The sequence below is a fragment of the Chrysemys picta genome, chromosome 6 (genome assembly GCF_011386835.1).
Source record: "Chrysemys picta bellii isolate R12L10 chromosome 6, ASM1138683v2, whole genome shotgun sequence".
In the NCBI taxonomy this organism is placed as follows: Eukaryota; Metazoa; Chordata; order Testudines; family Emydidae; genus Chrysemys; species Chrysemys picta.
This window is the reverse complement of record NC_088796.1, coordinates 68,140,448-68,157,372: the sequence shown is the minus strand read 5'-3', so window position 1 is coordinate 68,157,372 and position 16,925 is coordinate 68,140,448. Positions and strand designations below refer to the sequence as shown.

Genomic DNA, 16,925 nt, shown 5'->3' with positions numbered 1-16,925 from the left:
GCTAATGTGATGCCAATTTTTAAAAAGGGCTCCAGAGATGACCCTGGCAACTACATGCCAGTAAGCCTCATTTCAGTACCGGGCAAATTGGTTGAAACTATCGTAAAGAACAAAATTGTCAGACACGTTGATGAACATAACTTGTTGGGAAATAGTCAACATGGTTTTTGTAAAGGGAAATCATGCCTCACCAATCTACTAGAATTCTTTGAGGGGGTCAACAAGCATGCGGACAAAGGAGATCCAGTGGACATAGTGTATTTAGGTTTTCAGAACACCTTTGACAGGGTCCCTCACCAAAGGTTCTTAAGCAAAATAAGCAGTCATGGGATAAGCGGGAAGGTCCTCTCATGGATTGGTAACTGGTTAAAAGATAGGAAACAAAGGGTAGGAATAAATGGTCAGTTTTCAGAATGGAGAGAGGTAAATAGTGGTGTCCCCCAGGGATCTGTACTGGGCCCAGTCCTATTTAACATATTCATAAACAATCTGGAAAAAGGGGTAAACTGTGAGGTGGCAAAATTTGCAGATGCTACAAAACTACTCAAGATAGTTAAGTCCCAGGCAGACTGCGAAGAGCTACAAAAGGGTCTCACAAAACTGGATGACTGCACAACAAAATCGCAGATGAAATTTAATATTGATAAATGCAAAGTAATGCACATTGGAAAACATAATCTTAACTATACATATACAATGATGGGGTCTAAATTAGCTGTTACCACTTAAGAAAGAGATCTTGGAGTCATTGTGGATAGTTCTCTGAAAACATCCACTCAATGTGCAGCGGCAGTCAAAAAAGCGAACAGAATGTTGGGAATCATCAAGAAAGGGATAGATAATAAGACAGAAAATACCATATTGCCTCTATATAAATCCATGGTATGCCCAGACCTTGAATACTGCATGCAGATGTGATTGCCCCATCTCAAAAAAGATATATTGGAATTGGAAAAGGTTCAGAAAAGGGCAATGAAAATGATTAGGGGTATAGAACGGCTTCCATATGAGGAGAGATTAATAAGATTGGCTCTTTTCAGCTAGGAAAAGGGGGGATATGGTAGAGGTCTATAAAATCATGAGTGGTATAGAGAAAGTAAATAAGGAAGTGTTATTTACTCCTTCTCATAATACAAGAACAAGGGGCCACCAAATGAAATTAATAGGTAGCAGGTTTAAAACAAACACAAGAAAGTATTTTTTCATGCAACACACTGTCAACCTGTGGAATTTCTTCCCAGAGGGTGTTGTGAAGGCCATAATGGGGTTCAAAAGAGAGCTAGATGGAGTCATGGAAGATAGGTCCATCAATGGCTATTAGCCAGGATGAGCAGGAATGGTATCCCTAGCCTCTGTTTGCCAGAGGCTGGGATTGGGTGACATGGCACAGATCACTTGATGATAACCTGTTTGTTCATTCCCTTTGGGGCAACGCCATTGGGCACTGACAGAGGCTTGATGGATCTTTGGTCTGACCCAGTATGGCCGTTCTTATGTTTTTATATCTGTGGCTCTAGGGAAGGAGGTAGCTTTGTGTGTATCTCTAGGGTAGAGTGTAACTGTGTTGTGGCGGTGGCTCTGAGTGGGTATAGGGAGGAATGTATTTAGCTCTGTGTGTGTCTTTGGGATGGAGTGTAGCTCTGTGTGTGTGTGTGTGGCTCTTGGGATGAGGGTGGCTCTGGGTGGACGCGTGTGACTGTAGAGAGAGCTCTAGTTGTATGTGTAGCTTAGCTCCCTCCCTTGAACCCTACAGCAGGCAGCAGCGGGGCGGGCCCATGGGTTCCAATCCTCGCCCCCTCTCTGCAAGGATTGGCTGGTGTCTCCGCAGTGCGGGCCGGGATTGGCCGGCTCTGGCGGTGTAGCGGGACGGGATTGGCCTGGCTGGCTCTCGTTGAGGCCGTGTGGGGGCCCAGGCTTTGGTGCCGGGGCCCGGCCTGGAGGAGGCGGGTAAGTCAGGACCGGGGAGGGGTGAGTGCAGGGCCCGGACCGGACGGCGGGCTCGGGGGAGCGGCCCCCGCTGCGCGGTAGCGTGGCTGGCTCGGGAGGATCCCGGGGCGGTTGGGCCCAGCGGCTCCGTGCCGCGGCCTGTCACAGGGGGAGCCCCGGCCCCCGGGCTGTCGCGGGAGCGACCCGGCCCTTCCTGGTTTCCCCGGGGGTCTGACTCCTTTGCCCGGGTGCCCGGTGCGGGGCAGGAGCGGCGCAGCCCGGCCTAAGGGGAGCGCCTGGGCCGGAACCGCCCCCTCGGGACGGGCCGCCTCTCCTGGGCTTGATGGCGGGTCTCGACCGCACGTCTGGCCAGGCTTGTGCAGGCCCAGGCGGGGGATCGGCCAGCGCGGCTGGCAGCAGGGACCAGGAGGCGCGAGGGCGTAGGAGGGGCTGCGGGGTGGGGCTGTGCATGGTCCAGGCAGTAGGGGTGGGGTACCTGGGTGATGTGGTAGCCACCGGGGCAGGTGTGGCCCATACAGTGGGAAATAGGTGTGAGGGGGGCACCTGGGAGGGTGGTGGGGAGCAGGGTACATGGGGGTGGGCTCAATATTTAATGTGTGCCAAGTCGGAGTCCTGGAAGCTGGAGGCTTGGCAGGTCATAGCCCTGGCACCTCTGGGCTTGCTGCATCAGTGTTAAACGTAAAAAAAAATTTACTTGAGTCCCAGCACCTTTTTCATTACCAATTAAGCACTGGGGGGCACTGGGTTGTGATGTCCTGGCCACAGTCAGTGAACACATCTGGGCCTCCATGCTACAAACCCTTTCCTGAGTGTGTGCATAACTTCAGGTGTGTGAAGAGTCACTTTAATCAAATGAAGAAGAACAGGAGTACTTGTGGCACCTTAGAGACTAACAAATTTATTAGAGCATAAGCTTTCGTGGACTACAGCCCACTTCTTCGGATGTGGGCTGTAGTCCACGAAAGCTTATGCTCTAATAAATTTGTCAGTCTCTAAGGTGCCACAAGTACTCCTGTTCTTCTTTTTGCAGATACAGACTAACACGGCTGCTACTCTGAAACCTGTCATTTAATCAAATGGGGCTGCTCATGCAAGTAATGTTAAATATAAGGCTATAGACATATAGGGCTAGAAGGGGCTTTGAGTTCATCCAGTTCCTTCCGCACATTGAGTATACCTGGGCATCTGCAGGATTGGGGCCATAAGTAGAAGCACATTCATAAATGTGAAGGCTTATTGCTTCTATATAAATCCATGGTATGCCCACATGTTGAATACTGTGTGCTGATGTGGTCACCCCATCTGAAAAAAGATGTATTGGAATTGGAAAAGGTACAGAAAAGGGCAATGGAAGGGATTAGGGGTATGGAACAACTTCCATATGAAGAGAGATTAATAAAACTTGGATGCTCCAGCTTAGAAAAGAAACAGCTAAGGCGGGGGAGATATCGTAGAAATCTATAAAATCATAATTGATGTGGAGAAAGTAAACAAGGAAGTGTTATTTACTCTTCTTAATAATACAAGAACTAGGGGTCACCAAATGAAATTAAGAGGCAGCAGGTTTAAAACAAAAGGAAGTATTTCTTCACACAACGCATAGTCAACCAGTGGAACTGTTTGCCTGAGGATGTTGTGTGAAGGCCAAGACTATAACAGGGTTAAAAAAAGAACTAGATAAGTGAATAGAGGATGGGTCTATCAATGGCTGTTAGCCAGGATGGGCAGGGATGCAAAACCATGCTCTGAAGTGTCCCTAGCCTCTGTTTGCCAGAAGGCAGGAATGGGTGACAGGGGATGGATCACTTGATGATTACCTGTTCTGTTCATTCCCTGTGAAGCACGTGGTATTGGCCATTGTTGGAAGACAGGATACTGGCTAGATGGACCATTGATCTGACCCAGTAGGGCCATTTTTATATTCTTATGATAACAGTCTATATATACATAGGCTATGTCTATGCCAGGGGTGGCCAGGCTGTGGCTTGCGAGCCACATACAGATCTTTTACCGTTAAAGTGCAGCTCACAGAGCCCCCCATGCCCTGCCCAATTCTCCACCTACCAGAGTGTGTGTGTGTGTGCGTGTGTGTGTAGAGCTTGAGACCTCTGCTTTGCAGTGGGGTGGTGGAGTAGGTGCTTCTGCCAAATGGGGAGGGCGTTCTTGGGGCTTCAGTCCCGTGGGGTGCACCTGCTGGGGCTCCTGATGCCCTGGCAGGCATGCCCTGGCTCTCAAACCTCTGAAGATTGTCATATGCAGCTCGGAGTGTCAATAAGTTTGGCCACCCGTGGTCTGTGCTATAAGCGCTAAGTGGGACAATTGCTACATAGCGTAGTGCGGCTGGCTCGGGAGGATCCCGGGGCAGTTGGGCCCAGCAGCTCCGTGCCATGGCCTGTCCCAGGGGGCAATTGCTACAGCAATTGAAGGTTTTTTTTCATAGCTTTAGTACCGTGGTTTTCAACCTTTTTTCATCTGCAGACTCCTAAAAAATTTCGAATGGAGGTGTAGCCCCCTTTGGAAACTTATACATAGTTTGCGGATCACAGTTTGAAAATCAGTGTTCTATGGTAATGTCAACCTTTTGCAGACCGTTTAGACGTAGTCTACGGGCCCCCAGGGATCTGCAGACCACAGGTTGAAAACCATTGCTCTAGTAGATCCAGGCGGTAATGTCTGTATTGAGGCATAGGTTGACTTAACTATGTCTCTCAGGGGTGTGAATTTTTTGTAGACTTCTGGGCTCAGGCTCTAGGATCTTGCAGGGTGGATCCAGCCCGAGCACTAGGACCCTCTCAGGGCCCTAGAGCCTGAGTTCTAGCCTAAGACTGGAAGTTTGCACAGCAGTGAAACAGCCCCATGGACCGAACCCCCCGAGCCTGAGTTGGCTGGCACAGGCCAGCCGTGGGTTTTTCTTTGCAGTATAGACATACCCCAAGTGACTTAATTATAGTTGAATTAAAGATATTTTAAAATAAAGAACATTTTGAACGCTTTCATAATATCAGACCAGATACCACTGACAGTGCTTTCACAGACATGAGTTATACATTCATGTAAATACACATATATTGCACAATCTCTGCATATTCAAAGGATGAAAACAATGTTTAAAAAAATTCTAAATTGAAAACTAAACAGCGTCATCTATGTGATACTATATAGTTCACAGAGGAGCCAGGTCTCTCAGGCTTACCGACTTGTGTGGGTTTAAGGTGCTGCTCTGTTTTTAATGTCTCTGCAGAGACACCAGTTTTCTGGTATGAATCTTGAACTGTGTTATATACACTTATCCCCCTAAACTGTGCTACATTTGGGGCTGAAATTGTGCTGAATGTGAATTTCTTTTGTTACATTTGATAAAATTATGTTTGACCATCTTGGGGGGGGAAGGGGGGGAGGATATGGTGCAGCAGTAAAGAGAACTTTTAGATTTATTTTTGTGCTCTGATGGCTTTTTAAAACTTCTGTACTTCATGGATTTGATGTTCATTTAAGACTAGTGACATGATTGAAAAAATGGTTTAAAAATAAGCTGTGTAAATATTTATGTATCTGTGATGCAGTACACCAGATATAAACCATTTTGGTTACTTGATTATACAAGTATATATTTGAATCAGTGATTCTATAGAATTTATTTTCCCTAAAACTGTTAATGCAAGGTAAATGTTTAAAAATCAACACACATGAATCAAGAAAGTGAATTGTTTACTGTAGACATATTGCAGAGATAATAAGGCAAATGCAAATAGTGTACAAGTGATAGAGATGACTACACATGTGCAATGTGGCCAACTTATTGTTGCTGTAGGAAACATAACTTTTAAATTTCTTGACTTAAAATGTCAAGCTTAACATTATATTAAATAGAGCTCTTTCACAGGTATTGATTTTCATCTATTTTGCTAATTCAGTGCATAAACAGTTCAGTGAAGAAAGTATTTATCATTATTTTGCAAATCAAATCAACATCAGAACAAAGCACATTTTTTACTCAGTTTTATCGTGCTCGGTCAGTTGTGTAGTTTTCCCATGAAAAGGACCTGTTTTTTTTTAAATTTTCCCATAAAAAGAATTCAGTATATTAACTGAAAAGTGTTTGATCTAGTGTACTGGGTTAACTCAGAGAATGCTCTGATGGGTATTAGTAGCAACAGTTCAGGCTGGCACCATCATCGCTTTTTATAAATACACTATTTTGCATGGAATCAAAAGTACTCATTGACTTGTGGGTCTTTTTGGGGGTGGGGGTGGGAGGGTGGTTTTTGGTGAGTCTTTGCCCCTTTTGCTTTGGCCTGGCATAGTATTGAAAGAAATTAATATTATTACTACTTTTGTTTTGTACTGTGATAGGGCCTAGAGGCCAGGACTCCATTGTGCTAAGCACAGTATAAACATATAACAGACTGTCTGTGATGCTTCCTAGCAGTACTCAGAATTGTGAGGTACCTCACTATCATCTGCCTTTAGCATGAGGAAGCCGTGTCTGTGCCTGCAGAGTGTCAGCACCTTCACTTCACTGACAGCGGGCAGCACATGCACTCCTCTCTTAGTTTATGCAGGCTCTGTTATCCGTCTGCAGGTTAGCAGTAGGCACGCTCCAGCATCTGAACCTTCTGAGCTTCCCCTTGGATTGTCCAGCCGCTGGTTCACTGGACACTTAGAGTTCAGAGATTCACTGTTCCCAAAGGAATGGTACGCCTCAGTTTACCAGCTACACCTCAGATCACCACTCCATTTAACACACAGCAGTTACATTTTTACAGGTGTCTATAGTGAAGAAAAGTATTTGACAACATACAGAGATTTGAGAAGTACCAAATAAAAAATTTGGAAACAAGTGGTTACTTGTAAAATAAAAAACATAATACACATTCTAGCGCCTGGACTTAATTAACAAGATATTCTCCTGTCTAATGAAGATTAGTTCACCCAAAGTCTTTGTAGCATTTTCAGAGCAAAACCATGCTCTGAAGTGTCCCTAGCCTCTGTTTGCCAGAAGCTGGGAATTGGTTACAGGCGATGGACCACTTGATAATTATCTGTCCTGTTCATTCCCTCTGAAGCACCTGGCATTTTGGGCACTGTTGGAAGACAAGATATTGAGCTAGATAGATCATTGGTCTGACACAATATGGTCATTCTTATGTTCTAGCTAAGTTAGCTGTGACCCTCCTTTCTTAAGACAGAACACGTTGACAGTATGCTAGGTGAAGGATCCAGGGTGTACCTCAGTACCTCCAGTTATACCCCCCAAATCCATTGTCTTTTCTTGTAAACAGGATACCCCTCTGCTGCGCTAGTGTTTCCTGCAGTTTTTTCTCTTGAAGATGTCACAAACTCTTGATTATCGTTCTGCTCTGTCTGTGGAGGGGCCTCCATTGTGAAGCAGACAATATCACACATGTGACCAGTCAGAGAGCGAGAAGGGTCTCTTCCCTCCTACCTAAATGGAGCATGTTTATCACCTTCAGGTGACTGGCCTTAATATACATACCTTAAAAACAGGTTTCAGAGTAGCAGCCATGTTAGTCTGTATCAGCAAAAAGAACAGGAGTACTTGTGGCACCTTAGAGACTAACAAATTTATTTGAGCATAAGCTTTCGTGGGCTACAGCCCACTTCATCGGATGCATAGAATGGAACATACAGTAAGAAGATATTTATACATACAGAGAACATGAAAAGGTGGAAATACCCATACCAACTGTAAGAGGCTGATTAATTAAGAGAAGCTATTATCAGCAGGGGAGAAAAACTTTTGAAGTGATAATCAAGATAGCCCATTTCGGACAGTTGACACAAAGGTGTGAGGATACTTTAACATGGGGAAATAGATTCAATTAGTGTAATGACCGAGCCATTCCCAGTCTCTGTTCAAACCAAAGTTAATGGTATCTAGTTTGCATATTAATTCGAGTTCAGCAGCTTCTTGTTGGAGTCTGTTTTTGAAGCTTTTCTGTTGCAAAACTGCCACTTTAACATCTGTCACTGAGTGATTAGAGAAGTTGCAGTGTTCTCCTACTGGTTTTTGAATGTTATGATTCCTGATGTCAGATTTTTGTCCGTTTATTCTTTTGCGTAGAGACTGTCCGTTTTGGCCAATGTACCTGGCAGAGGGGCATTGCTGGCACATGATGGCATATATCACATTGGTAGATGTGCAGGTGAACGAGCCCCTGATGGCGTGGCAGATGTGATTTGGTCCTCTGATGGTGTCACTTGAATAGCTATGTGGACAGAGTTGGCAGCGGGGTTTGTTGCAAGGATAGGTTCCAGCGTTAGTGTTTTTGTTGTGTGGTGTGTGGTTGCTGGTGAGTATTTGCTTCAGGTTGGGGGGCTGTCTGTAAGCGAAGACAGGTCTGTCTCCCAAGATCTGTGAGAGTGAGGGATCATCTTTCAGGATAGGTTGTAGATCTTTGATGATGCGCTGGAGAGGTTTTAGTTGGGGGCTGAAGGTGAACGGCTAGTGGCGTTCTGTTATTTTCTTTGTTGGTCCTGTCCTGTAGTAGGTGACTTCTGGGTACTCTTCTGGCTCTGTCAATCTGTTTTTTCACTTCAGCAGGTGGGTATTGTAGTTTTAAGAATGCTTGATAGAGATCTTGTAGATGTTTGTCTCTATCTGAGGGATTGGAACAAATGCGGTTGTATCTTAAATTTTGGCTGTAGACAATGGATCGTGTTGTGTGTCCTGGATGGAAGCTGGAGGCATGTAGGTAAGTATAGCGGTCAGTAGGTATAGGAAACCTATAAAGGAACACTTCAACCTCTCTAATCACTCAGTGACAGACGTTAAGGTGGCAGTTTTGCAACAGAAAAGCTTCAAAAACAGACTCCAACAAGAAGCTGCTGAACTTGAATTAATATGCAAACTAGATACCATTAACTTCGGTTTGAATAGAGACTGGGAATGGCTCGGTCATTACACTAATTGAATCTATTTCCCCATGTTAAAGTATCCTCACACCTTTGTGTCAACTGTCCGAAATGGGCTATCTTGATTATCACTTCAAAAGTTTTTCTCCCCTGCTGATAATAGCTTCTCTTAATTAATTAGCCTCTTACAGTTGGTATGGGTATTTCCACCTTTTCATGTTCTCTGTATGTATAAATATCTTCTTACTGTATATTCCATTCTGTGCATCCGATGAAGTGGGCTGTAGCCCACGAAAGCTTATGCTCAAATAAATGTTAGTCTCTAAGGTGCCACAAGTACTCCTGTTCTTTATACCTTAAAAACATAATTTCTGGTTTAGATACTTAACTTCTTAAACATTAGCCATCCATACATTTAGAAATGATTGATAATCAGTGGGGTACTTCATACGCTACATTTTGGTGAATTATTGTGTGTATACTTGAACAGAGGATCCCTATAAAATGCTATACCTTCCCATTCAGGCCCTCTGCCAGTTGTCACAAAGATATTCCTGGGTCACAATGCCTCTATCCTGAAGAGTTTATAATATAGGTAGATTGTTATTTACAATGCAAGATAATTGGAGTTGTGAACATATGATTTACATTTTAATAAAGTTTTATTGCAGTACTTCTGAATAATGGTAATGTTTGCTACAAAATAGAACCATAGGGAATGTGTATATACTATTTTATTTATTTATTAGAATACTAATAAAAACCCTTCTGTCTTTTTCTGAACAGATTAAGGGCTGAAAAAATCTGTAATACAGTCCATATGCCAGTATTGGCACAAACATCAGCAACTTTATTACTTGCTGTGTTCCAGCATTATAGTCAAACAGTTCCTGGAGTTCAGTTTAGGATCTACTTTTTGTTAGTAGGTGAGCAAAACGTATTTGAAAGAAACAAATCTAAGTTATCCTGAAACAAGTTTTAAATTATTACATATACAACTTTGAACATGTCAAAACAAGGCAACTCAAAGATGGAGGTAGGGATGGGAACTCCACATCTTCTGATTCCATTCTAGGCTCATGCTTTGCCATGGTATTTCTCACCTTTTCTAAAGGTGCAGCAGCATGACTTAAGGATGGAACTTTTTATTCTGTTTGAATCTTCTTCCTTTTGGTGGTTCCAACAGCCTTAACTTTATTGACAGATATGGTATGTTGTCTGTCAAAGAAATGACCAGAAACATTTGCAGTAATGCCTTGTTCAGCTGATACAAGGACAGTTATTGGAACTGTCAGTCATATGCTGACCCTTTAGCAGTGAAGTCGAGCAACTCCTACCAGAAACTTTTCCTTGGCAAAGAGAAGACTAGGCAGTAAGAGTGGTTGTTTTTGTCTGATTCTTTTAGTCAGTTTCTTTCAATTAATAGCAATAATTTCTAAACAAATGTTACTTGATATTAGTGGTTAGAGCTTTGTTTTATGCTCTAAGAAAGCACTCAAAAGTTGTAGCTGCTGACACAGCATGCAAGTTGTATTCTAGCATAGCTAAGTAAAAGAAAACTCTGTAGTAGAGCTAGAAGACATGGTCTGGAACTCTAGATCTAAACCACAGGTACAGGATGGGAACAAACGAGTGTAGGTAACTCACAGCTTGTTAAATATCAGCAACACAGGCATGGTAAGTGCTAAAATGTCCTCATCTTTTACTAATTAATTTAACATACTTCAAAGGTCTGGCAGAACCAGAGTGCCACGTGAAGTGTTAAGATGAATGTTCATGACAATGGGGAGAAATGTCTCAATCTTCTCTTGCCAAAATTAACTCTTCTGAATCAGTGTTAGCATCTAAGAGGATTGTTCAAATGTGAGAAACTTAAGATAGATATTAGACACCTTATCTGAGGCCTCAGGTGTCTGACTTAATCAAATGATATGAATTCAAAGTATATGAGTTCAGTTCAAATGAGAAAAAGTAGCAAGTTTTAAGAAAAGCTCTGTGCAGCAGCCTCTTACCACCTCCAATTCCCATAAACCCAGAAGGAAAAATGTAGCAATAAGAAATACACAAAGTCTAAGAACTCTGTTAATATTTTATTAACCTATACATACAGTCACGTGATTGTATCTTGTAACTCAGTCAAAATTATATTATGCATTATTGGAATTGGCAGTCTTATACTCTTAATGGCTGGGTTACTTTTATTTTGAGCTCTGACTTCTGAAAAATAAATAGATATTCTCAAGGATAAAGAGACTTTTATGCCCATTGGATGTTGATTTTGGAGGTCTTCCCCTTCAAAGTTTAACTTTTGATAGGGAAAGTTAAACAATTTTCATGAAAGTTCTTCTACATAGCACCTTGATCCGCCACCAAGTTTGCATGAAATGGCAAATGAAACATTGACTCAGCAAAAATAAGCAAGGTTGTTTCAGTTTTTAGATTTGTTCTTTTCTGTATGTATCTGCAGATCTGAAAGAAAGTTATAAGTGCTTGGATCGCACTGATTATGTATGTATACCCACAGATGTTTGTACTTATTTTCAGATATTTTGTCATGTATACAGCTTTTGTGACTCAACATCTTCAAATATTTTAAAAAATAAACAGGGTTTTTTAAAAAGCAAAAATATAAATTGATTATTTTATACCAGTAATTCATCCTGAAAAATGGAAGAACTGTTTCAGTCAGAATGGGAACTGTCAGACCAGGTTACAGAGTAGTAGAGACTTTTTCCTTCTGGATATTTTGTCTTTGTGGGGGAATTAAGTACTTCAGAGTTCCAAATGAAATATCGGCAAAAGTAAAGGAAAATGCTTCTCAGCCATCTACAAATAGCCTCTTACCTCATTAAATGAAACAAACAGCAGAAGCCATAAAAGGAGAGTAGAAGCTATCCCAACAAGGGTCATGCTACATGTAGGTTACCAGGCTATAAAGCTTTGGACATGTTTACACTAGAAATGCAAATCAACCTAAGTTAGGTTAACTCACAACCACCGCAGTAATTATTACAGTGGTTCATATCCACACTACCCTCCTTCTGTTGGTGGTGCGCGTCCTCACCAGGAGCGCTCCCGTTAACTTAAGAGGAGCAGCATGGGGTGCTGAGAGACTGTGAGCTCACAACTGGGAGCACGGCTCTGGTGGGGAGCTGAGAGTTGCGGGGGAGGGCAGCACCTATGGAGAGCTGGGAACCTCTGAGCAGCAGCTGAATGGGGAGCACGGGCAGCATCTGAGCCTGCAGCGCAAAGCTAGGAGGCAGCTGGGCTCTGGGGAGCAGGGCGGGTGCAGCCCGGCTTAGAGCGGTAAGCCCGGGGGCAGCCATGATTTAGCTGGAGCCATCCACCCACCTCTGTGACAGCCTGGCTTTCTTATCAATTTCAGGGCTCCAGGATAGAGACCTGAAATTGACAAGAATGACCGCCAACAGCCAGTATAAGTAACGCAGTGTCTACATGGACACTGCATCGCCCTAGCTACACCGACATCCTCCACGAGAAGTGCAAGGGTTATGTTGGTGTAGTAGGGCACGTGCATCCCGAGGAGTATGTGTACACTGACATAATTAGATCGACATAAGCTGCCTTACGTTAACCTAACTCTGTAGACAAAGTCTTTATGAACAGTGGACAGACTTAACAGTGGAAATCTGTGAGGTAGCCTTCTTTCTGATTAAACTATCATCCGGTGGTCTCTTCGGGGGAGAGCAGGGAAAGGAGATGCCCCAGATAGTTTTCTCAGGGGATATTGCATGCTGTAACAATGTCACTGTCAACAAGACAGATATTTGTAATCTATTCACAATCTCAGCTTTTGAGCTTTTGTGTATTTTACCTAACAGCCGCAAGCATCACCACGATGCTGCTTTTTGGACTTGTATGTTTTTATGCTGTCAGACATCTCTATAGTATCTGAGCACCTTCCACATGAAATGGATAACAATGGCACTATCCTTAGTGGGCGACTTCTTTTTGGGGATAAAAATTCTGCTTGTGGTGGAGGCTGTTGTAGGTCTTTTTTGGGAGTGGGTAGAAGAGACTTGGTTCAGTTGGTTGGGTAGAAAGGTGGTGTTGGTGTTCTGAGTATCATTATGGAAAATATTTGAAAAGTTGGTAAAAGAGCATGGGGAAAAGATTGTCTGACCTCTATCAAAGACATATAAAGAGAGACAGCTTCTGAAGACTATTTTTCTTTTTGTTCCTGTGGTTATAGAAAGAACTCTGCTTATATCGGAAAGAGGTCTTGTAACAGAAATAGTAAGTAGAGGAACACATATGTCAAGACTTGGGGAAAATACACTTAAATCCCATAGAGAACAAGGTAAGACACCCCATGTCAAAAACAGCTTCAGGTATGGGACAGGATATCATTTTTAGACTCTCTAGATAAAACTTATTGCAGACTGATGGGTCACAGAAGAAATTTCCTAAGGCACTCCAAAGAATTCGTGAAGAGTATACAGAATGTATTTTACCCCCTAAACTCCCTGAGATTAAAAAAAAGAAGAAGAATATGTTGATCCCTGTACTACTACCTTGAAGGGGATGTAACAAGACTGTATCAGTGGCATTTTCTGTTGTCTTGTGACTCATAAAAGAAAATGATGCTATAAATACATGCTGTGTTAGAACACAAGAATGTAAACAAGATGAGGTTGGTTTTAGTTATTTGCATTATAATAGCACCTAGGAGTCCCAGTTATGCACCAGGGCCCCATTGTGGTAGATATTAAACAAACAGAAAGTTCCTGCCCTAAAGAGTTTACTATCTAAGACAAGAGACTACATGTATATACAACAGATAGGTGGAGAACAAGGAAACACTGTGATAATATTGGTTAGCATGATAGGCAATGGTCTCATATTGTCCCCAAAAGATTAGATGACAGTTTTAGTAATGGGTATCTTTCTAGTTACAGTTGACTACCTCTCATGGATTTATGAAATGGTGTTGCCAGATGGTACTCAAATTCTCAAATCTCTAGAATTCTTTCCAAGATTCTGGTAGCATCTTCTTTGAGAATAGGGATATCACCGTTTACCCTTCCTTGAAAATATTCTGAGAACCAGTGGTATGGGAGTCAACAAGCATAGCAGCTCAGATAACAATATTAAAATTCAAGTTCAGGTTATTTGTAATCAATGTATCTTCTCAAATAGATAAGAGGCTCTTATTATAACTCCTTACAATAGTAACCTCTCATCCATTTGAAGATAGGGCAGCTAGCAAGGACAATTACTGTTCTAGGAAAAGAAGTTTTATCAAGTGACAAGTTCTAGAAGATGAGATACTGCATGAACTAACTGAGCATGTAGGAAAATATGGACAAGCACCTTCCTTTGTCTGCTTGAGATAAGTTTCACATCTAGACACTGTGCAATACGCCAACTGCAACATGTGAAGAAAGTATGTGTTAAGCTAGTTGGGGATCACCAGCATCTACTAGAGTGCACTGTTGCAATGATGTTGGAGGAAAAGTATTCCAGACGGTTGTCATTTTGAAAGGATAGATAAACTTAGTGGACGCATAAATCCAAAGTTCCTGGGCTGTGGAAACACTACAAAGCAACACAGATTTTCTGGATTATCTTTGACTTCTTTAAAAGGGGCATTCAGGGTCAGAGTCCTGCAAGACATTTCTATAATTGGAATAAGCAGGTAGGTATGAGAAGCTGTGTTTTTCATCAAGAAGTGGTCAAGACTTGTGTTTGTGTGACACCCAGCACAATAGGACCCTAGTTTGACAACGGCCTCTGGGTGCTAGTGTTATACAAATAATTATTAAGCTAGGCAAATACAAAAGTAGATCAGTTCAATAGGAACATTGGAACTGGAACTTCTCTTGAAAGACACTTGAAAACATGCAGGTGTGTTCCCAGGAACAGCTGCAATGTACTCATCTCATGATTTGTAGTGGGGGAGGCATACAGTGGGTTGTTTGTCAATTGTACTCTCCAGTGCTCTTGAAGAAAAGCACATAGGCAGCATCCTTCTAATGGGCCTCAAATTAGCTCAGCAGAAAATGATTTTCAAACAAGACGCATCAGTCAGGGATCCCATACATTTTCCAAAAAAATGTACTGTACGTCTTTCTTGAGATTAGTAATAAAACCCAAATCTATAAATACTAATCTAATAGCTTGGGTTTTCAAAGTTTACTGTTAAACCAAAACAAATTTTTTTTAATGTTAGAAGGTAGATTTTTTTATAATTTCAGATGCTACCAGCGCTAATAGATGTGAGACTGAATTAACAGTTTAATCTTCAGAGATTAGTTTAGCGAACAGCTTAGAGGAACCTGCTGGCCTACAACATAAGAACTGATGAATGGTTACTTAAAGCAATGTTTTTAAAGGCATTTTTTAAAAAACTAGCAGATTAAGAACTACCCTGCAGTTCTCTGTGATGCACACGTGCCTGTGCACCTTCAAATTTCTTAAGGAGGTTTTTATTATTTTTTAAAATAGCATTTCTTAATAAATACATTTTCTAGGAGAAAATCGGAGGAGGCAGTCTTGTTCTTGCTATAAAGTTGAAATAATTATAATGCCTTCTCTTGCATTCGTACCAAGGCTTATTTATTTATTTCAAAGGTCACAGGAATTAAAGACTGACATACTCTTCATGGTAGAACTGTGTTTAAAATGTGGAAGAGAACTAAAGAATTATGGCTAAACTAGGTCCCTATTTTCCACTTAGACGCCAGAGCAGAAGAGATTCAAAGTCGATATCTAAGTGCATAGAAAGAAGGGATGTAAAACATTAACGGGTAAGCATTAGACTTACCAGTTAACCTGCCTTAACTGTTAACCCTTGGGCTGGCCGGCCAGCCCCAGCAGCTCCTGCGCCCGCTGGCCTCAGCAGCCGGTGGCCAAACCTGACCCCAGCCCCAGGCCTGCCAGAGCAGGAACAGCCCAGCCCCTCTCCCTTTAATTGGTTAACCATTTAAATGATATAATTTTAATCTCTGTGTCACAGAAGGTGAATGATGTAATGCAACATGCTAATTTAAACATAATATAGCCAGTTACGTGGCATAAGAGAAAATATAAATTATGCAGAAATACCTCTCTGGATATGATCTTTGTGCTGAGCTGTGGCTGTCTGTCATGTAAGGCCATGTCTACATTACGGAATATATGCCAGCATAATTTTTTTCATAGTCCTAACAAACATAGTTGTACTGGCATAATTTTATAGGATAGATCAGGCCTTAGAATCTGAAATTCTACTTTAAATGAAATATTTTAATCGTTTAAACGGTTAACTTTTTAAACAATATTTTACATCCCTAATAGAAAGATTGTCACCATTTGGGAAAAGAACTTGCTTATTTTGGCAAATGAATCTGAAGAGCAGTGACATTCGAACTTTCATACTGTTTTTTTAATAACCACAAAATTAGATCTTTTTTTTTCTGATACTGCTTTTGAAAGAAGAGTTCTACACATAGTAAAAGTGGATGAGTTACTATGTCAGCAGGAATGACTGGTACAAAAGTACTGGTACAAAAGTTCCACAAAAGTACAAGGTGCTGGCTCCCCTTGTCTTCTTAGGTGAATGATCTTTGCTTAAGCAGGTTTCTCACCTATATACAGTGCCCAGAGACTTGAGGCTCCACCCTTAGTTGAAGGACCCATCTTTCTCAGCTTGCCAGGGCTCTGTTCACTTGTCTGTCTAGTGATGGATGCCAAAGATGACTTCTGGTCTTTGCTTACATCTTCCAAAGTTCAATGACTGTGTTTCAAGAGGCAGAATGACTTCATGCTTCGTGTGTGGGCTTCCCACCCATCTGTATGTAAATTGGGTTTCCATTGTTTTGATTCCACGATGCTTAATTTACATCTGAGACAGGTAAATAGCTGTGGTGATCCCTCATGTGTGGGAGAGACCTGTTTCTCCCTTTGTTTAGACACAGAGTGTAAAGCCTAATATCAATGAGTATTCACAATTCCATTTAGAGTGTTAATACATACATTTTCCCGATATTAGTCACCAGTGTGTCATAGGCTTTCATAAAACACTTCACTCAATAACTTTTATAATACAGTAATATTGTATACGGTCAGTGGATTCAATTGTTTCACTTGAGGTTCAGCCC

General features: G+C 41.9%; 1 protein-coding gene across 16 annotated transcripts in view; it reads left to right on the top strand.

Annotated features, from left to right (window-relative positions):
• The first annotated feature begins 1,822 nt into the window (after positions 1-1,822).
• The window catches only part of PJA2 (praja ring finger ubiquitin ligase 2), a 193,716-nt gene continuing 178,613 nt past the window's right edge, over positions 1,823-16,925 (top strand). For 5 of the 16 annotated variants that reach the window (XR_010588822.1, XM_065550295.1, XM_065550294.1 and 2 more), the window contains exon 1: positions 1,823-1,947. Coding sequence is in view for 2 of the 16 variants with exons in the window: in XM_065550286.1 (XP_065406358.1) it covers positions 9,644-9,749 (106 nt within the window). In the remaining 14 variants the exon portion in view is untranslated. Of the gene's footprint in view, positions 1,969-9,609; positions 9,750-13,036; positions 13,081-13,103; positions 13,145-16,925 lie in introns of those variants that run through there. The other 11 variants (XM_065550286.1, XM_065550285.1, XM_065550297.1 and 8 more) reach the window with 9 other exon arrangements.